General features: G+C 45.6%; 1 protein-coding gene across 3 annotated transcripts in view; it reads left to right on the top strand.

Moving 5' to 3' along the window:
• TRRAP (transformation/transcription domain associated protein) overlaps positions 1–22,736 on the top strand; it is a 1,075,110-nt gene that overhangs the window by 443,518 nt on the left and 608,856 nt on the right. For all 3 annotated transcript variants that reach the window (XM_085629333.1, XM_085629332.1, XM_085629331.1), the window contains 2 exons: positions 19,774–19,893; positions 20,130–20,249. In XM_085629333.1, the coding sequence (XP_085485459.1) occupies positions 19,774–19,893; positions 20,130–20,249 (240 nt within the window). The remainder of the gene's footprint in view (positions 1–19,773; positions 19,894–20,129; positions 20,250–22,736) is intronic.

Here is a 22,736-nt window from a genome sequence, read left to right as displayed (position 1 = left end):
ATACCCAAGAGGGTTATCCATGTGAACCGCCTCAAACTCTGCAATGATAGGGCTGACATCACCATGCTGATGGTGACTGATGAGGAACAGGAAGCAGAAAGTGAACCTCTCCCTGACCACCTCTCCTACTGCCCAAAAGATGGGTCAGTAGATGGTGTGATCTTCTCAGACACCCTCTCTGCCCAACAGCAAACTGACTGCAAACAAGTCTTGCAGCAGTATGCTAGCCTCTTTTCCCTGACCCCTGGTCTGACAAACTAGTGTACCCATGATGTGGACACTGGTGACAGTGCACCTGTTAAAAACAAAATCTATCGACAGTCAGACCAAGTCAAGGAGAGCATCAAAGCTGAGGTCAGCAAGGTGCTGGAGTTAGGGGTCATTGAACCCTCTGAGAGCCCCTGGGCCAGCCCAGTGGTTCTAGTCCCCAAACCTCATCAACAAGGTGAAAAGAGAGAGATGAGGTTCTGCGTGGACTATAGAGGGCTCAACTCTGTCACTAAGACAGATGCTCACCCTATCCCAAGGGCAGACGAGCTGATAGATAAATTAGGGGCTGCCCAATTCCTCAGTACCTTTGACTTAACTGCAGGGTACTGGCAGATTGGCATGGCCCCAGGAGCAAAAGAAAAGACCGCATTCTCCACCCCTGATGGGCATTACCAGTTTACTGTGATGCCCTTTGAGTTAAAGAATGCCCCTGCCACTTTCCAGAGGCTGGTGAACCATGTCCTGACCGGGCTGGAATCCTTTAGTGCAGCTTATCTTGATGATATTGCTGTCTTTAGCTCCACCTGGCAGGATCACCTGATCCACCTTGGAAAAGTTTTAGAGGCTCTGCACAATGCAGGTCTCACTATCAAGGCATCCGAATGCCAGATAGGGCAGGGCACTGTGGTGTACTTGGGCCACCTTGTAGGTGGAGGCCAGGTACAGCCCTTACAACCCAAGATCCAGGCCATCATGGACTGGATAGCTCCAACAACCCAGACCCAAGTCAGGGCATTCCTTGGCTTGACTGGGTACTACAGGAGGTTTGTGAAGGGGTATGGGTCCATTTTGACCCCCCCTCACAGAACTCACCTCCAAGAAAATGCCCAAGAAGGTGAACTGGACAGTTGGTTGCCAAAAGGCTTTTGACACCCTAAAAGAAGCAATGTGCTCAGCACCAATTCTAAAAGCTCCAGATTATGCCAAGCAGTTCATAGTGCAGACTGATATCTCTGAGCTAGGGATAGGAGCGGTCCTATCCCAGACCAATGACGAAGGCCAAGACCAACCTGTTGCTTTTATAAGCAGGAGGCTACTCCCCAGAGAGCAGCGTTGGAGTGCCATTGAGAGGGAGGCCTTTGCTTTGGTTTGGTCCCTGAAGAAGTTGAGGCCATACCGGTTTGGTACTCACTTCCTGGTTCAAACTGACCACAGACCTCTCAGATGGCTAATGCAGATGAAAGGGGAAAATCCAAAACTACTAAGGTGGTCCCTCCCTACAGGGAATGGACTTTGAAGTGGAACACAGTCCAGGGACTGCCCATGCCAATGCAGTTGGACTTTCCATGTTCTTCCACTTAGACAATGAAGACTCCATAGGACAAGGTTAGTCTCATCACCTTTCGTTTGGGGGGGGGGGGGAGGGGGGGGGATTGTGTGAGAAAGTGCCATCTTTCTTGCATGGTATGCCACCACTTTTTTGCTGAATTACTGAATGTACTTTGACTGAGTGTGCCCTGGGCTCCTGCCAATCAGGTACCCAGGGCCTATGTTCCTTCCCTAAAAACAAACAAAACCCAAATTGGCAAACCCTGGCCACATGTCAGCCCCTGGTAAATGGTACCCTAAGTACCCAGGGCTTTGTGACCAAGGAAGGTCTCTAAGGGCTGCAGCACTCCTTGTGCCACCCTTAGAGGCCCTGTACCCTTACACACACACACTGCCTTTGCAGGCTAAGTGTTTGGGTGCAAGACAAAAACAAAGTCGACATGGCACACATCCCTGTGTGCCATGTCCATCACCTACACTGCCATGGCATACATCAGTCACCCCTCTAGCTGGGTGCCTTATGCCAATGGTGTGGGCACAGGAGCAGGAGCCCTGTGCCCCTACAGCGCCCAGGTCCATTCCTGAGCCCTGTAAGTGCAGTGCTGCCATTTAAGAGTACATGGTGCTGGGAGCTCGTCAAACACGAGCTCCACAGCACCATAATGGCAACACTAAAGACTGAGAAGTTTGGTATCAAACTTCTCAGCACATTAAACCCACACTGATGCCAGTGTGGAATTTAATGTACCCAGCACCCCAGAGGGCATCTTAGAGGTGCCCCCTTAAACCTAACCTACAAATCCACATCCGCTCTGAGGCTGCCTAGGCTGCCACCCAGCAGACATGTTGCTGGACCCCTGGGTAGGAGAGCCCCTGCTCTCCTGGTCCTGCAATGATGCACATCCTGGGCGAGGTGCTAAATATCCTCCCCCAGGATGGGCAGGGGGAAGCTTCAAAGGCATGCCGCCTCTGTGAGTTTCCCCAGGCCCCTGCAACCCCCCACTCTGGCGGGAAGCTTTGGCCGGAAACCCCAAATAAGGACAGGGGATGTGCCAGCCTACCAACCCCACCCCTCAGGTGGGGGAGGCGAGGTGAAGCACATCTCCGGGCTCTCGCCATCTTGAAGATGGGGAGCCCTACCCTATCAGGACTAGGCTACTGCCCCCCTCCCACAGGAGAGAGGCAGGATAGGGGGTGTACCCACCCCAGGACGGGGACACATTGGTCCCTGCCCTTCACCTACCTGTAACGCCCCTAAATCTAGTATTTAGGGGCACCCTGAACCTTCCTTCCCCAGATTCCAGATTCAAAACTACAAAGAGCAAGAAGAAAGAAGACCTGCCCTGCAGCTGCTGAAAAGAGGAAGACACCAACTGCTTTGGCCCCAGCCCTACCGGCCTGTTCCTGCTCCAGCCCGGCATCTCTTGTGGCTAGCAACCTCACCAACCCCGGAGGACCTGGCTACCTTTTGGCTCTAAGCCCCTGGGACTCCCATGAGTAGAGGCTCTACTCGAAACCTATCTCTAACCCCTGGCAGCAGCCCGGAACCGCGAACCCAGCACACTCTGCACCAGCCGAGCCTGGCCAGTGCCGGAGTGAACAAAGACCCTGAGGACGACCCCACGGCGAGTGTGACCCCGAGTCCGGCACCCAAGGACCTCCCTCGACACTCCTGAAGAAGCCTGCAGCCTCAGAACAAGGTGCCACCCCAACCGCGATCAACAGAGGGTAAGATTTCCCGACACCTAAAGGCACCCCTGCACGCGGCGCCCCACGGCCCCCTGTGCCCAATCCCGGGGTACCTACCTATCCTCCAACTACCCAACTTACCTCTTGAAGTGGTGGTGGCACCTGAAGAGTCCTCGTCCCCGAGCTTGCAGTCTTTTTCTAAACCGGAGATTTCCCATTGAAATCCATTGAGCGCCCGACTGCTCAAAAGCCCTCTGCACCCAGCCGCCTGAGTGGCCCTGGCAGTGAAAACTCTACACCTACCTACTCCCCCACTTGCTCTGAGTAAGTGACCAGGAGCCCAGCTCCCACAGCTGCGTGGCTTGCCAGTCAGCAGCCACCAAACAAGGCCCCCTATCCCTCATAGGATAACATTGGGCCTAACTCTCTCTGCACCTGGCCGCCCTAAAGCCGCTGAGGGTGAACCAACTGTACCTACCTGACCCTGGGAGACCCCTGAGTCTGTGCCCAGAACCTCAACTCTGCCAGTCGAGTACTTACCCTTAAACCGCAAACTCTATTTTCCTCATAGGGTAACATTGACTGTCTTTTTCCTGAAATGTCTTCGAAGTGTGGACTTTTCAAATCTTCAAATATTCACCAAAAATCAGCCGAGTGACAAAAACGAATTTACTCACCTGCTCTTAGGCGATCCCAGTGCTGGATCTTGGTGCCCAGCACTGGCTGAAAAATACCCACAACTGTACTTACCCTTAACTCAATTTTCTTCCATAGGAAACCATTGACTGTTTTTCTGTGAAATTTCTTCTAAGTGTCGATTTCTGCAATCTTTAAATATTCTTCAAAAATCGTATAATATCTGAAAACGTAATTACTTACCTGTTTTGGATAACGGTCCCAGTACTGAGTGTAGGTACCCAGTACTGGATTACAAAAGTAACGAGAACATACTGTACCTGTAACCTGAATTTTCTTCCATAGGGAATCATTGATTGTTTTCTCTGAAATATTTTCTAAGTGTCAACTTTTAAAATAGCTAAATATTAGTTAAAAATCATTACAGTACTTAAGTCGACTTTTATCACTTGATTCTGAGAACTGACCCAGGACTGAATCTAGGATCCAGTCCTGGAATTCCAAAAGTAATCTAAAAAGTAATCTGTTGCAAATAACCTGAATTTACCATTGAGCTCAATGTATTGTTGTGTTTAAAAATAGAGTTGCCTACTGCAACCACTTGTAACTGTTTACTAAAGTCTATTGCATATTGCAAAAGTATTTATATGAAACATCTCCTGTTGAGAAAGTATATTTTAAACCCAAGTGTTGGTTCTAAAATAAAACAAGCATATATTTTTTATATATAAACCATTGGCCTAGAGTTCAGTTATTGAGTGTGTGAAACCATTTGCTGACTGAGTGTGTACAATAAATGCTTTACACTGTCCTCTGATACTGCCTTACTGCTCGACCAAGCTACCACTTTAGAGAGTAAGGTTATATCTAACTTTAACCTCTGTCAAACCCTGGGGGACTGTGGACTCTGTACACCCTGTACCGATTAAGGAACAGTATATACAGAGCCACTTTCTCACAGCTGTCTCACGAATAGAGAATATAATCAACTTCCTAATCACAAAGTCAGCTTTTATTTGTTAAAGACAATATCTGGGATGGAGCCCTATTTGACATTAGTTTCCTCTTCCTATGGTTGATGGCTCTTGAAGTTGAGATTAGACTCCATACACCACTTCTTCTCATTTCCTACAGGTTGGACAAAATTCAACAATATCAACCCTTGCCCTTAGACCAATTTTCCATCCAAACACCAATGCATTTGCTTTTTTCTGTACATTTTATACATTTCTTGGTGTGAAATATTTGGTTCCTTTATTGAAATCATATTTTTCACAGTTCAGACAAGCATTTAGTTTTCTTACAATTACATCCTTTTGTTATAGTGTGAGCTATTAAGGAAACAAAGTTATTATCTGGAATTATGGCTATTAGTAACTTCTCTGTTTTTGCATGTTTTTTGTTCATTTTTGTTTATGGCTAAATGTTCAACCAAATAAACGTGTTTCGGATTCGGTTTAACTCGTTCCGTGCTCATGACGGAACCACGCCGTCATGAGCCACGGTTGCCGTGTGCTCATGACGGAGTGGTTCCGTCATGTTGCGGCCGTTGGCGGCCGCGCCGCCCACGCGGCGCTAATTCCCCGCCTGTGCGGGCGATTAGCGCTGTGGGCGGAGTCATGACGGAACCACTCCGTCATGAGCACAGCCCAACCGTGGCTCATGACGGAGTGGCTCCGTCATGAGCACCGCGCCCCCGCGCTGCCCCCCCGCTCCTCCCAGCGCTGCGGCGGAATTTCCGCCGCAGCGAAGGGGTTAAGGGAAAGGTAAAAAAAATGTAATGCTGTTTGAAAAGAAGACACTTATTCCAGAGATGGTTAATTTTTTTTTTGTGGATAAACAGGAGATATATCCTAATGCACAGGAACCCTACAGCAGATCACTTTCAACTGGTTTGTACAACACTACCCCTTCATCATTCAAATTTCGACTTTCCTTTTGCAATCCATTTTTTTAAAAGCTTTATCACCCCTCAGATACTCTAAAAACATCTCACTCTACCATCTCACGTTTTCCCTTCCAAAGTGGGTCACAGCAATGTACCTGGAATCCTTTCTTGCACAAAGTAAATGGCTATTTACTATTACTGAGTGTGGGGTGTCCTGTATCTCCACAACCTGTTCCTCAATTCCTTCTTCTACTTCAAACCACTCCCCAAAGACAGTTGCAGACAATCTTTCAATACCTTATTGAACCTTTCAACCGGACCATTTTCTCTGGGATAACAAGATGTCTTCTGATGGGTTATTTCTCAGCGTTTCAGATAATCTGAAATGGCACCAGACACAGATTGAACTCTGTCACCACTTTCTGATTTCTGAGGAATTCCTTATCTTATGAAAACATTTTCATTTACTATTTTCACTTTTTGAAAATTAATCTATCAAAACAGTAATGAACTTACCTGTACAGTCTCCGAAACCATAAGTTTAAAAAAATATCTACACCTACTTTTTCAGGTCTCTCTGGATATTTGATAGGCATAGCACACAATTATCTTACTATCAAAGAATTGTCATTGTACATACAATCACTCACAACTCTCTGTAGATCTCGGTCTATATTACACTTTGTGGGCTCTAGTGAAAGCTCTAGGACTCAAACCATGTGATGGAAAAATCCCCTCTGTCTTTCTAAAGTTGTACTGAATACTTTCAGAAATTCTCTTTTCCAGTTGTCCACGTTGTGAGAAAGTGGCTCTGTTATATACTGTTCCCAAAAAGGTACAGTGTCCACAGAGGTTTGGCAGAGGCTAAAGTTAGATATAACCTTACTCTCTAAAGTGGTAGCTTGGTCGAGCAGTAAGGCTGTATCAGAGGACAGTGTAAAGCATTTTGTTGTACACACTCAGTCAGCAAATGGTTTCACACACTCAATAAATGAACTCTAGGCCAATGGTATATATAAAAAATATATGCTTGTTTTATTTTAGAACCAACAATAGGTATTAAAATATACTTTCTCAGAATGAGATGCTTTAGGTAAATACTTTTGCAATATGCAATTGGCTTCTGTAGATAGTTACAGGTTGTTGCAATAGGCAACACAATTTCAAACACAATAATGCACTGAGTTCAATGGAAGTTTTAAGTTATTTGCAATAGGTTACTTTCAGGATTACTTTTGTAATTCCAGGACTGGATCCTAGATTCAGTCCTGGGACAGATCTTAGAAACAAGTGATAAAAGTCGACTTAGTTGCTGTTATGATTTTTAGGCAATATTTTGCTATTTTAAAAGTTGACACAAGACATTTCATAGAAAACAGTCAATGATTCCCTATGGACGAAAATTCAAGTTGCAGGTATAGTATGTTCTCGTTACTTTTGTAATCCAGTACTGGGTGCCTAGACTCAGTACTGGGACCTCTACCTAAAACAGGTAAGTAATTACGTTTTTCACAGTTGGTACAATTTTTAAAGCATATATTTTAAGTTGGCAAAAATCGACACTTAGAAGAAATTTCACAGAAAAACAATCAATGATTTCCTATAGAAGAAAATTGGGTTACTGGTAAGTACGGTTATGAATATTTTTCAGGGTCAGTGCTGGGCACCAAGATCCAGCACTGGGATCTCTCCTAATAGCAGGTGAGTGTTTTCGTTACTCGGCTGATTTTTGGTGAATATTTTAAGTTTTATAAACTCCACACACAGAAGAAATTTCAGAAGAAACCAGTCAATGTTACCCTATGGAGAAAATTGAGTTATTGGCTTTTGGGTAAGTACTCGACTTGCAGAGTTAAGGTTCTGGGCACAGACTCAGGGGTCTCCCAGAGTCAGGTAGGTACAGTTGTTACACCCTCAGCGGCACAAGGGCGGCCGGGTGCAGAGTGAGTTAGGTCCAATGTTATCCTATGGGAGGCAGGGGACCTTGATTGGTGGCTGCTGCCTAGCTGGGCTCCTGGTCACTTGCTCAGGGCAAATGGGGAAGTAGATGGGTGTAGAGGTTACACTGCCAGGGCCACTCGGGCGGCTGGGTGCAAGGTGCTATTGAGCCTTCGGGCGCTCAATTGATTTCAGTGGGAAAGCTCCTGGTTGAAAAAAGGCTGCAAGCTCGGGGACGAAGATTCTTCAGGTGCCACCACCACTTCGAGAGTTAAGTTGAGTAGTTGGAGGATAGGTAGGTACCCATGTGTTGGGCACAGGGGGCCGCAGTGCGCCGGGTGCAGGGGTGACTTTTGGTGTCGGGAAATCTTACCCTCTGTTGATCACGGTTGGGGGGGGTACCTGGTTCTGAGGCTGCAGGCATCGTCAGGAGCATCGAGGGAAGTCTTTGGGTGCCGGACTCGGGGGCACAGTCGCCGGGGGGTCATCCTCGTGGTCTTTGTTCACTCCGGCACAGGCCAGGCTTGCGGTTCCGGGCTGCTGCCAGGGATTAGAGGTAGGTTTTGAGTAGAGCCTCTGCTCATGGGAGTCCCAGGTGCTTAGAGCTAAAAGGTAGCCAGGTCCTCCGGTGTTTGTGAGGTTGCTGGTTACAAGAGGTGCCGGGATGTAGCAGGAGCAGGTTTGATGGTCGACAGGCCGGTAGGGCTGGGGCCAAAGCAGTTGGTGTCTTCCTCTTCTTAGCAGCTGCACGGCAGGTCTTCTTTCTTCTTGCTCTTCTTTGTATTTTGGAATCTGAGGAAGGAAGGTTCAGGGCACCCCTAAATACTAAATTTAGGGGCGTTACAGGTAGGTAAAGGGCAGGGACCACTGTCCTGGGGTGGGTACACCCCCTATCCTGCCACTCTCCTGTGGGAGGGGGGCAGTGGCCTAGTCCTGATTGGGCAGAGCTCCCCATCTTCAAGATGGCGAGAGCCCGGGGATGTGCTTCACCTCGCCTCCCCCACCTGAGGGGTGGGGTTGGCAGAGGCTGGCACACCCCCTGTCCTTCCTTGGGGTTTCCTGCCAGTCTTCCTGCCAGTGAGGGGGGTTAAGAACCGGTAGGGGCCAGTTGCTGGGTACAGCAAGTGGCCTGGAGAAGCTCACAAAGGCGGAATGCCTTTGAAGCTTCCCCTGCCCACTCTGGGGGAGGAGACTTCACACCTCACCCAGGATGTGCATTGTTGCAGGATGTACATTGTTGCAGGCCCAGGAGAGCAGATGGCTCTCTACCCAGGGGTCCAGCAACCTGTCTGCTGTGTGGCGGCCTAGGCAGCCCCTCAGACAAGACGTTGATTGTATGTTAGGTTCAGGGGGCATCTTTAAGATGCCCTCTGTCATGCATCTTACAGTAAATCCCACACTGGCATCAGTGTGGGTTTACTGTGCTGAGAAGTTTGATACCAAACTTCCCAGTCTTCAGTGTAGCCAACATGGTGCTGTGGAGTTCTTGTTGACGACCTCCCAGCGCCATATACTCTAAATGGAAGCACTGCACTTACAGTTCCCAGGAATGGACCTGGGTGCTGTAGGGGCACAGGGCTCATGCACCTTTCCCCGCACCTCTGGCATAGGGCACCCAGCTAGAGGGGTGACTGAGGTATGCCAGGGCAGTGTGTTGTGGGCATGGCACACAGGGATGTGTGCCATGTCGATTCTTTGTTTGGTTCTGCACCCAGACACTCAGCCTGCAAAGGGGGGGGGAGGGGTGTGTGTGTGTCTGTGTGTGTGTCTGTGTGTGTGTCTGTGTGTGTGTCTGTGTGTGTGTCTGTGTGTGTGTCTGTGTGTGTGTCTGTGTGTGTGTCTGTGTGTGTGTCTGTGTGTGTGTCTGTGTGTGTGTCTGTGTGTGTGTCTGTGTGTTCGTCCGTGTGTTTGTCTGTCTGTGTGTCTGTGTGTGTGTCTGTGTCTGTGTGTCTGTGTGTGTGTGTGTCTGTGTGTGTGTGTCTGTGTGTGTGTGTCTGTGTCTGTCTGTGTGTCTGTCTGTCTGTCTGTCTGTCTGTCTGTCTGTCTGTGTGTCTGTCTGTCTGTGTGTCTGTGTGTCTGTCTGTGTGTCTGTGTGTCTGTCTGTGTGTCTGTCTGTCTGTCTGTCTGTCTGTCTGTGTCTGTCTGTGTGTGTGTCTGTCTGTCTGTGTCTGTCTGTCTGTCTGTGTGTCTGTCTGTCTGTCTGTGTCTGTCTGTCTGTGTGTCTGTCTGTCTGTCTGTGTCTGTCTGTGTGTGTCTGTCTGTGTGTGTCTGTCTGTCTGTGTGTGTCTGTCTGTGTGTGTCTGTCTGTCTGTGTGTGTCTGTCTGTGTGTGTGTGTCTGTCTGTGTGTGTCTGTCTGTGTGTGTCTGTCTGTGTGTGTCTGTCTGTGTGTGTCTGTCTGTGTGTGTCTGTCTGTGTGTGTCTGTCTGTGTGTGTCTGTCTGTGTGTGTCTGTCTGTGTCTGTCTGTCTGTGTCTGTCTGTCTGTGTGTGTCTGTCTGTGTCTGTCTGTCTGTGTCTGTCTGTGTCTGTCTGTGTGTGTGTCTGTCTGTGTGTGTGTGTCTGTCTGTCTGTGTGTGTGTCTGTCTGTGTGTGTCTGTCTGTGTGTGTCTGTCTGTGTGTGTCTGTCTGTGTGTGTCTGTCTGTGTGTGTCTGTCTGTGTGTGTCTGTCTGTGTGTGTCTGTCAGGGTACATGGCCTCTAAGGGTGGCACAATAAGTGCTGCTGCCCTTAGGGGCCTTCTCTGGTCACGAGGCCCTGGGCACCTAGGGTACCATTTACCAGGGGCTGACAGGTGACCAGAGATGCCAATTGGGTTTTGGCTGTTATGCAGTTTTTAGGGAAGGAACACAGGCCCTGGGCACCTGATTGGCAGGAGCCCAGGGCACAACAAGGAAAAGTGCATCAGTTATCAGGCAAAAAAGGGGGGGGTTACTGCAACAGAAACCCACTTTCTTACACACGTCCGTTACTTCTGTCACTAAGACTTGCTGTGGATTGCTGTGTCTTTTGCTTTGGCAGAAGTTGCTAAACCTTCTCCTTATTCATTATTTCTTTATATGGCTTAATAGGTTGTGTGTTTTCACTGTGATTGAGTGTGTATGGCAGTAAGGGGATGTGAAAGGACTGCGGCTCATCCTATTAGTCTTAGAGCTGGTAGCATAGGGGCTCATTACGATGGCGTAACGAGCAATACCCCTCGCCATATTATGATGGCGGTGGCGATCGTGGAGGACGCAAAGTCCGTCTGCCACTCTTCTGTCATTCGGCAATCGTTATGATTGCCTGCCGGGCGGAGCTGGGCCAGTAATATGGTGGGCACCGCCAGCCATATTATGATATGGGTGGTGTACAGGCCTTTCCATGGCGGCGATGCCGTCATGGAAAGGCTGCCAGTGATTGACTTTGGGGGCCCGTTGCAGGCCCCCTTGGGGGTGGGGGGTGCACTTGGGGGGTACCCATGATACCCCTGCAGTTCCCTGCACCTAGTAGCAGGCACCGCATGGTGCCTGCCACGTGGTGCAGGGAAATGCTGTGCATGTCCTTTTACCATTGTGGACGGTGCTGCAGCAGTATGGCTCGTGCATCGTAATTAGGCCAGTGGGACCGCCGCACGTCTGACGGTCGGTCCCATCACCGTTATGATGGTGGAGGGACCGATGTCCGCCCGCCACCATAATGAGCCCCATAGTTCTGGTTTCATGTGAAATGGTACTCATTTCAAGGGTCTTCTAAGTCGGGTGTTCTTTGTGGATTATTCATGGTGTTGCTTTTCCTGTAGCTGCTATTGCCTTTTATAATTCTATGTAATTAGTAGATGTTCGTGCCTTTACTACTTTATGTAGGACCTCATTAATATCCAACGACTCAATGTATGTTTGGCCTTCGCTGTCACTAGTCTGTGCGGTATAAAGTAGTTGTGGGTGTGGCTGGGTGTTGTGGCTATATAGTAGTTTTTTTTCAAGGGATGTTGGAACAGTTAATTAAACACTATAAGAATCTTGGGGACATATCTATCTTCTAATACATTTAGACAACAGCCCTTTCCACTCTTCATTCTGTACCATGTGAACTCAACTTTGACTGTAAATCAATTTTCAATTCCTCTATTTTCTCGCAATTGAGACATCTCGCCATCTTGTAATAAAATGCTGCTTTTGTGTGTAAATCACCTTTATTGTCTAATACTTGGCCTGCTGTTAGTTGGAATTCTTTTTTTTTCTTCATCTTCTAGGCATTGGGCAAATGCGCTAGTGCCTGGATGATTTTTGGATCTTGGTTTCTTTTTAAAGGTTGGGTGAGCAGTATGTAATATTGCCATGAGTGCTCTTCCCAGCGTTTCCGAAACTGTGTGCACATCCATCGATTGAGACTCAACCCGATATATGTGAATATTCTTGCACAATATCTTGCACTTTCTCCCGATCTGAGGGCAGTGTGTCCTTGGAGCCTCGCAAGGGATTTGACGTCTGCTCTGTGGACATGGTGTGTGGCGTTTCAATGCAACAAAGCAATGCCCAACTGTCACCTGAGGTGTCTTCTTGGGCAGCTCTTTTTTTTAGAGTGGGCCCACAGGCAACAGATTTACACACCTCCTGCCACCATATACCAATCATGGTCTCTCATGAGACTTCATCTGGATTAACTGTGTGGGATTGCCTGAAATCTAAATCCAGCAGGTTGATTCTTGGCATGAGGCTAGCTGTCCTAAAGATCTCACTGTACTTAAGCCAACAGTGTACAAAAATGTGAAGAAAAGGAGACACCGCTTTCCGAGTGAAGGGATACACGCAAAAAGCTGCAATCTATCCTCCCTAACATACTCAGCTGAAGCTAGTTCAGACCTCTTTTCTGCAATGTTTTGGGGTGGCATATGCCTATAATCACACCCTGGCATGTTTCTTCCAAAGAATACTTCATATGGGCTCACTCCTCTTGCTGGGTGCTTATGTCTGTGCAGTTGTGGCACAACATGCTGAAGTGTCTCTTCCCATGAGGTTCCTTCTGAATCAGTAATGTTTTCACGCGTCTGTCTTCTCCTGAATTTAGTCTGTCTACTTTCCCTGAACTCTGCGGTCAATAGGGGATTTGAAATTTGTGTTCTGTACCCAACATTTGGCACAATATTTCAAGTTCTAGACTTGAAATGCGACCTGTTGTGTGCCAGAATGAAAAGGGGCAATCCGAACATGAAAAGTATATCCTTTATCAGTACTTTTGCATGTCTTTAGTGCTGAGCAGTCGACTGTAGGGATAGTCTCTGACCACCTTGAGAAAATGTCTATTATAAGTAAGATGTGCCTCTTGCCTGTCTTAGTTCTGGGTAAAGCTGTCAACATATATTACTTGCCATGCTCCCTCTGCTGGTGATCACGTTTGTAGGGTAACTATCTTTAGTAATCCAGACAAATTAACTCCAAATAAATTCTTGAAGTGCTTTTATTGGAGTACAGATTACATGCAGCAACCTTCAGCAATACAGTCCAATACTGGTTAATCCTAGAATCTTAGCTGTGATGCAGTTCTACTTCATCACAGTTACATCATACAATTCTAGATATTACCCCATATCTTCCCCCTTATAAAATACAAAAAATAAAAAAAATAACATTTAAGAAGCATGTAACATATGAAGTATAAGGATTGACAATAAAACTATTAACAATATAGTAATAAGATAAAAGTTTAAGAACACAACATTTTATAAATGAGAACTTTACATACATTTCAATACTCATTTTATAAATGAGAAATTTACATAAATGTCAGTACTCTCTCATTTCATAATTGAGAAACTTTACATAAATTACCAAAACTCCACTTCTTCTAATCATCCAATTGAGCTACAGAACCCTTGACAGATATCACTTTATGAGGTTGAGAAAACTTGCTTTCTCCTTTCTTCACAAATCCAAATCTCCTTATCACAACCCAATCACCTTCCACAAACACCAACTCTTTAACACCTTTTCTACTATCAAAAGCTGTCTTATTACGCCATTAGCTCTCTACAGCTCTTGACTTCATTTTCTCTCTGTCAACCCAAACCTGATTGATTCTTCTCTTTCAACCACATCGGAGACTCCTTAGTACCTGGTTCTCTTCCTTTCAAAGCAATAAAAGGAGAAATTCCTGTTACTGAGTGAGGCGTAATCCTACGACCCCAGATCATTCTCCGTAATGCATCTTTCCACGATAAACCATTAGATAACGATGTTGAATGCATTCCATCACAATCCGGTTTACTCTTTCCACAAGTCCATTGGCTTGTGGACGGAACAAACAACTTTGTCATGAGAGATCCCAAGGCTATTAAGAAAACTGCTCATTTCTGAAGAAACTAATTGAACTCCATTATCTGTCACCAGTGTTTTCGGTACCCCTTCCTCCAGAAAGACCTCTTTAAGAAATGTTATCACATTAGCAGTAGTAATGTGACCCATAGATTTACACGTTAACCACTTGCTATGATAATCCACCAATACAACCAAGAAACGATTACTGCTTCCTAGTTTGTCAATTGGACCCAACACATCCAATGCCAATTTCTCCCATGGTCTCATTGGTAATTCTACACATCTCAAAGGGGGTTCTCTTGTAATTTTAACTTTATCACTATTGCTACACGCGTGACAATCTTTTACTAAATCTTCAACATTCCTGTCCATTTCAGGCCACCAAAAAGACTCTTTCAATCTCTGCTTGGTTAAACTCCTACCCAAGTGTCCCTCATGTACAATTCTCAACAACTTTGTTCTCAACAAGAGTGGAGGAATAATCCTATTCCTTCTCAAAATCTTATCTCCTTGTAAGCTAAGCTCATCCTTTACTGACAAATAATGTTTATGCGTTTCCGCCCCAATAGAATCATTCCAACAATTCACAATGAGCTCCTTCAGCTTCTTATACTCATCATCCATTTCCATATCCATTTCCATTGCGTCCTTCCATTCCTCCTGATTGATAGCAAATTCACTATCCACACTTACAACCAAATCCTCAAAAATTTCCACGCAAGAATCATCCTCAACCGGCATTCTGGAAAGACAGTCAGCAATAACATTCTTCCTCCCATGCACTTACTCAACTATGAAATTGTAATCTAAAACAGACAGTAACCACCTCGATATGTGAGGAGTCCGGCTTCCATCTAATCCACGTCCACCTTTAAAAATATGGACTAAAGGTTTGTGATCTGTTTTGACAACAAAAGGTATGCCCCATAAATAGTACCTAAAATGTGCCATTCCCCAACAACAAGCCAGAGCTTCTTTTTCAATAGTAGAGTATGATTTCTCTGCCCCCTGTAATCTACGGGAAGCAAATCCAATAATTGTTTCATTTCCATCTGACACCTGCAATAAAACTCCTCCAATTCCCACATTGCTTGCATCCGTGACCAATATAGATTTCTTCTTAGAGTCAAAATGCCCCAATGATGGAGCACTGGAAAGACATATCTTCACATCATTAAATGCATTTTCACACTCAGAATTCCATTCAAATACAACTCCTTTCTTTGATAGAAGTCTCATTGGTTCTACTAAGTCAGCAAACTTTGGAACAAATTTTGAACAGTATTCGGCAAGACCTAAGAAGGACTTCAACTGCTCCTTATTAGTAGGACAAGGACCATCTTTGACAGCTCTCACAATACTACCTTTTGGTCATATTCCATCTCTCGATATTTGATGACCCAAATAGTTGACTTCAGTCAAACTTAATTGGCACTTTTCTTTCTTGATTGTTAATCCACTCTTAAAAATTCTCTCAAGAACTTCTTCCATAAGTTTATCATGCTCATCAAATGACCTCCCCACAATCATTATGTCATCCTGAAAACATAATATTCTCTCCATTCCTTTAAATATCTTATGCATGATTCGCTGGAATACAGCAGAAGCTGATGCCAGTCCAAAAGGCATTCTACAATACCAAAACGCTCCCAAAGGTGTTACAAATGAAGTTAAGGGATGTGACTCGGGATGTAGATTTACCTGATGATAGGCTGAGGACATGTCTAGTGCACTAAAAACACAACCTCCACCCATCATGCTCAACATTTCTCCAATGTTTGGTAAGGGTGGTCTATCCACCCAAATGTTTCTATTAAGATCTCTCAAGTCAATGCATCCCATCCTCGTCGCCATAATTTGTAGTAATCCAGACAAATTAACTCCAAATAAGTTCTTGAAGTGCTTTTATTGGAGTACAGATTACATGCAGCAACCTTCAGCAATACAGTCCAATGCTGGTTAATCCTAGAATTTTAGCTGTGATGCAGTTCTACTGCATCACAGTTAAATCATACAATTCTAGATATTACCACATAATCCTCTTGTGTGTTTGATCATGCCTTAAGGAAGGCAATCAAGTGTCAGTATGACTGTATTGACCCTTTTTGCATGAGGGACATCATCTTTGTTGGAGTAAAATTGTGTTTTGTCCCTTTGGGGTGACTATTGTTCCCATGAAACATGTAAAATCATTTTCCCTATTTGAATGGCTACATCAGAGTGTGCATTCCTAAATTGGACCTGCTTTTGTGACCACATTTTGACCTTCTCCCTGAGTAATCGGTGTAGTGTTTGGGTGCCACCGCACCTACCATAGGAGAAACCATTTCTCTGTTGTCCTGTGTTTGCTGTATGTCCTTCCCCTAGAATGTTTGTAGTTTGAGCACCTTTCCTCTGCAGTTCTCAATTTAATGCAGGGAGTCCAAGTGAAGTCTCACAAGAGACCAGGATTGGTGGCATGTTTTCCCCTCATGGAGAAAGTGCAATTATACCACAATTCTTTATGACACTGAAGTTCTAATGATGCAGAACTATCACTCATCCAATGGGGCTGTAACCTAAAATTGCACTGATGCAATGGTGGGAACAACCACTTAATCAACATTTCCTGAATTTGAGGTGGTTGCCCTTAGTGCATAGCACTAGGTGTGTTGTAAATAGCTAGAGGTTTGAACTCCAAAATGTGTTTTTTTTAAACAGCATATCTGAAACAGTTAGCTCTGCCAGTGCTTCATTTGTTTCCAGTAAAAAATGTGGTTCATCACATGGTTTTCTTTATGCTCTGTACTCACAGCCTTGAATGTAATGTATGGTTGCACCTGGAGCAATTCATTTTTGCCAGAGGACTGGTTTTGTGTACTCTTTACGTGCTCTTTGGAGTAGAGTGAACAGTCATTTGTGCTGTTGAATTCGATAGATGGTGGAGATAGCTAAGCAAAGTTTCAGGAGACCTTATTCCCACACGTACACTTTCTTAAATACTGTGGGAATCATTTAAAGTTTAATGTACCTGTCGTCCTGTCCTGCCAAACCTGCATCTCCCCTGACTCATGTAGGCATGGAGCACCCTCTAGGTTTCTGACTGTGAATTCTCAATTTGCTCTACCTTAAGAAACCTATATTCTGATGGCTGATCCTCCATGGGACCACTGTTTAAATGCGTCAGAAGGTTGAAGTTATTTAGGGTGGGTCTTCTGATGCATATTTCCATGATCAGGATCACCAGGTAATGCTTAATCTACTCCGGAAGGAAGGAAAGAAAGATCAGTAAGCTAAAGGTCCCAGTCTATCTTTCCCTGACTCTGGTGCAACTACCACCTTATCTGGTGCAGTTCAGTAGAGCTTTAGGACATCAATTTCTGTGTGACTTTCCTGAAGTATCACGGAATGTATCTAATGTTAACGGTGGGAAGTCAAAACTACAAGTACAGGATGCTACTTTTTGATCTTAGTGCAGCTCCTTTGGTCTTCACCACAATCACGGCCTAGTTCACTGATACTCAGAAGCCTCTCTGATTTGAGCAGGGCCTGGAGAGGGCTCAGAGTCCAGATTGCCAAGACATATGAGGTTCTTTGAGTGAACTAAGCAAAAACGCCTCTAGCCAATTCCAAAGCGATCTGGTCACCAGGTTACCAAAGACCTTGCCTAGTCCCGAGATGTTACGCCTATCAATCAAGCAGTGAATAACTTCTTGACCAAAATGGTATTGATATCTTAGTGATTCTAGCAAGCTTCCTGTATCTAGACGTTAAGCCTTACCAGTCTCCACCTGCAAGCCCTACATTTCAATCTGACCGAACATTGAGATCAGCTGCAAGAATCCCATTCAAAACTCATCTTGGTCTACTCATCACTGGTTCCACCTTCTAATTGTGGTGGGCAATTTCCCCAACCTGTTGCTTGGGTGCTCCTTGCATTTCTCACATCCTCAGCTTGCAGTCATCACCGGCCAATTTCAGTGAACTCCCCATCAGTGTGTTAAGATACAAATTAGGTATGCCCCAGAACACAATCATGGTGGATCAGTAGGCTGTACTCCTAGCTTTGAACGCCTTTTCACTTAGGCTGACTGTAGTCTTACTAGAACTGATGGTCTTTGTATCCTTGTTGAATATCATGCTTGTAAGGATCTACACAGCCTAACATCACAGCATACTTTCTATATCCAAACCAGGTGGACACCCTTTCCCCACTGTTTAGTAGAAGAACAAATGACAGTGGTTCTGCCCCTGAATATTGACAATGAACATCAACCCTCTCATGTTCATTCAGTGATGAAATTACGTTTTTCAATCATCTGACCAGAAGTGCAGATGAACATGTGCATGACAGTGGGTTTCTTCATGCAACAGGCCTCCGAAATCATCTTCCATAGGCTGGTTTTTAAATTGGTGAACTGACAGAAGAAGCGTGTGCACAAAGATAGCTGTGTTAGACAAATGCATGTGTACACCGTACTGCACAAGCTTTGTGTATTATCGAACACCAGTAGAAGCCCTTCACAGTCATGCCAATTGGTGACATTGATACCCACAAGCTGATAGTGGGAAGTAACGGAGGTACCACAAAGATAACTTCATCGTTCTTCAGCCAGAAATACACTTGTAGGTTGAAAACGCAGACCAAGCCCCTCCCATTGCCAAGCTCACTTACATTTCCTTGCCTATAGTATTAGCTGATGAAGTCTCTCTTAAACCTCTCCCTTAAATCTAAATATATTTCAGGCTCTTGCAGGTGCTAAAATGTCATTTATTTCTTTAAAAGTAGATCTTCAAAAACTAAGTAAAACGTTTTCCAATCGTAACTTTTTTAAAGGGCACTGGGAAACAGTTTCTGCAGTAGCTTTAAAAAACATATTAATTGCAAAGTATGGATTGCAAAGGACTGATTCTTCTCTGCAGCAGAACAATATATTTTGGGTGTTGTTAAGGGAGAGCACCACACTGTTTCATCTCCTTATAACAAAACTCGAACAAGTAGTTGTGTGGTTTATTTTATTCTAAGTACCAAATTATCTACACACTGGACTAGATGACAAAACGTAAATTTTATCTTTCAAACCTACAAAGCTGAAGGAAAGCACTGTCCTTGGTAATCCTTATGGGATATCGTATAAAATCATATTGGGGCGAGTGCAGTAAAATATGTGGATTCATTTTACACACCTTTCCATAGCTGTCAATTCCCCTCATGTTTTGAGGGACACTGTTGATCTTGGTATTCTGACAGTAGCACTAACCTTAGTTATAATTTCACTTTTTAATTACTAGTGTGGATGTAAAATACTCCACATTGCTTACTTCTCTTAGCTGAAAAAGAGCAATTGATGGCTGAAGAACTCCCTCGTGACTTTGGGCTAATCAATAGTTGTGATTTTTGAAATATCTTGCGTTTAATCCTCTCTGACGGTAATCATGGTAAGCATGTAACTTGCATCAGAAGAATGCAGATAAGAATAATGCATGAGGTTTAGAACTGATTTAAATTAAGCCAAATATGGTTTTTAATTGGGTTGGAAAGATTTTGTGCTGTACAATAGTTTCTGTAGTGATCCCTAAGTTTAAGTGTTCGGTCTTGGAGAAAATTCTTGTCCTACTTCGGTGCATTGTGTCTGTGCTGCAGACAAGTATTTACTTCTTTAGTCGCTAAATGTTCGCTGACTTGTTCTATGGCTATTCTTTCATGGGTAGAACAATGGTACTTGTTAATTGAACCACAGAAGTTGTGTAACCTGATAAAATCCCTTATGCATTTTTTTTTTAATACCCGTATATATTTTTTTACTACATAGGAAATGAAGATTTGTTCAGCAATTATCAACCTTTTCCATTTGATCCCAGCTGCACCGCAGACTCTTGTTAAACCTTTGCTGGAGGTGGTAATGAAAACTGAACGGGCCATGCTGATTGAGGTAATCGTTTCTCCTTTTCTGGTCACAGACCCTTTATAAAAAAAATATATATATATATATATAATGGTAAAGTTATTAGTTATGTATCTGACTACATGATCCCTTTATTTTTTATTTTGGCACCTTTTAAAATAAGTAATTGTGTACATCAAGAGCTAGTTTTCATTAGCCTTACATTCTTGATTCTTGCTCGGCATCTCTTGCTGTGTTACAAGTAATAATGAATGTCTTTTCAGGCTGGAAGTCCTTTCCGAGAGCCCTTGATAAAGTTCCTCACACGTCACCCGTCCCAGACTGTTGAGCTGTTCATGATGGAAGCAACATTAAATGATCCTCAGTGGAGCCGTATGTTCATGGTAATAATGTTAATAATATTACAGCTTAAAGCAATGTATTACATTTGGATTCTTCTTGACAGCTGACAGGGGGAAGGGTGAGTTTGGGTATCTTTGGAATTTGCAGGATTGTATCAGAAATCTCATCTAGAGTGTCGAGCTGTACGTTACTCTGCCTTGTAGTGTTTGGGTGTGGAAACTGTTGAAAAGTAAAACTTTTTTCTTGTGGGCGTCCACCATAGTTGGACAGGTGGCAGCACACAGTGATGGTGAGGGTAAGTCTTCAATTCACCAGTGTAGGGAAGCGGGTTTCTGTTGCAGTAACCCCCCACATTTTGCCAGACTACTGATGCACTTTGACTTGATGTGGCCTGGGTCCCTGCCAATCAGGTTCCAAGGGCCTGTGCTCTTTCCCCAAAACTAACTCAATTGGCCTCTCTAGCCACAGGTCAGCCCCTGGTAAATGGTACCACAGGTACCCAGGGCACTGTGACCAGGGAAGACCTCTAAGGGCTGCAGTACTTATTATGCCACCCTTAGAGGCCCTGTACATTTACACACACACACTGTCTTTCTTTGCAGGCTGCATGACATGGCACATATCTGTGTGCCCTGCCTACAACCCACTTCCCTGGCATAGTTCAGCCACCTCTCTAGCTGGGTGCACTATACCAGTGGTGAGGGTACAGGTGCATGAGCCCAGTACCCCTACTGTGTCTAAGTCCATTCTTAGACATTGTAAGTGCAGTGCTGCCATTACGAGGGTATGGTGCTGGGAGCTTGTCATTACGAACACCACAGCACCATAATGGCTACACTGAAAACTGAGAAGTTTGGTATCAAACTTCTCAGCACATTAAACCCACACTGATGCCAGTGTGGGATTTAATGAAAAATGCACACAGAGGGCATCTTAGAGATGCCCCCTGACAACTAACCAACCACTAGTGTCCAGGCTGAGTGGCTGCTTTCAGCTGCCACCACCAGACATGTTTCTGGACCCCTGGGTTGACAGCCTGCTGATCTCTGGGGCCTGGAACAATGCACATCCTGGGACGAGGTGCCAAGCCTCCTCCCCCAGTATGGTTCAGGGTTCACGAAGGGGAAGCTTCAAAGGTTTGCCGCCTTTGTGAGCTTCCCCAGACCACTTGCTGCTTTCAGCAACTGGTGCCCACTGATTCTGACCCCCACTTTGGGCGGAAGAACCGGCGGGAAAAACAAGTAAGGAAGAGTGGTGTGCCCACCTCTGCCAACTCCACCCCTCAGGAGGGTGAGGCGAGGTGAAGCACAAGTCTCAGTCCCTGCCATCTTGCAGGTGGGGGGGACTCAGCCAACAAGGGACAATCTCATGCCCCCTCCCACTGGAGGGTGGCATAATAGGGGGTGTACTCTCCCCAGGGAAGGGACATATTGGTCCCTTCCTGTAACGCCCCTAAATCTAGGGGCACCCCTGAACCTTGTTTCCTCATACAAGAAGAAACTACAAGAAGAAGGACCGAATAGCCGTCCAGAAACTAACAAGAGGAAGACGCCCACTGACTTGACCCCAGCCCTACCGGCCTATCTCAACCTCGAACCTGATACTGTGAAATCCCGGTGTGTCCTGCAGCCAGCAACCTCAAAAACCCCAGAGGACCTGCCTACCTTCAACCCCAAAGACTTTGGCTCTAGTGAACACCGGATTTGTTCATCTGCAACCTCTGGCCCCGGCTGCAAATCGCGAATCCGCACCACTCTGCACCTGCCATCCACAGTCCGAGCTCGAGTGGGCTAACACCAAGAAGAGGTTTCCCCGGCGATCCTGACCCGAGATCCGGCAACCCCTGACCTGACTCAAGCCTCCAGTCGACGCCTGCAGCCTAAATCCAGAAGGTTCCCCCCAACCGTGACCAGGAGCTGGTAAGAAGATCGGACCCCAAAAGGCACCCCTGCACCCCACGGCCTTGGGTGGCCAAACCGATGGTGCCTAACCAACCCCCAACTTCCCAACTTACCTCTCAAAGTGGTGGTCACACCCAGAAGACCTTCGTCCCCAAGCCTGCAGTGCCTTTGCAAACCGGAGGTTCCCCATTGAAAATAACAGTTCGCCCGACGTCGAAACAGCCCCTTGCGTCCAGCTGCCCCAGTGCCGCTGAGAGTGCACCTTTGGTGCTACTTTGTTTCCCCATTTGCCCTGAGCTAAAGTCCAGGAGCTTTGCTCCCACAACCAAGTGACCTGCTCTTCAGCAGCCACCAACCGGAGGCCCCCTATCCCCCATTTGATAACATTGGGCCTCAGCACTCTGCACCTGGCCGCCCTAGTGCCGCTGAGGGTGTAACTGGAGTGCATCCTTGACCCTGGGGGACCCCTGAGTCTACCCCCAAAACCTCAACTCCCACTACCGAACACTTACCTCAAAACCGATAACACAATTTTTCTCCATAGGGTAACATTGACTGTTTTTCTGTGAAAAGTTTTTAAGTGTGGAGTTTGAAAACCTAAAGAAATTCTTTAAAATTGTACTGTTT

The sequence above is a fragment of the Triturus cristatus genome, chromosome 10 (assembly GCF_964204655.1).
Source record: "Triturus cristatus chromosome 10, aTriCri1.1, whole genome shotgun sequence".
NCBI lineage: Eukaryota > Metazoa > Chordata > Amphibia > Caudata > Salamandridae > Triturus > Triturus cristatus.
The sequence above is the reverse complement of the archived record's forward strand: the minus strand, read 5'-3'. Positions and strand labels throughout refer to the sequence as shown.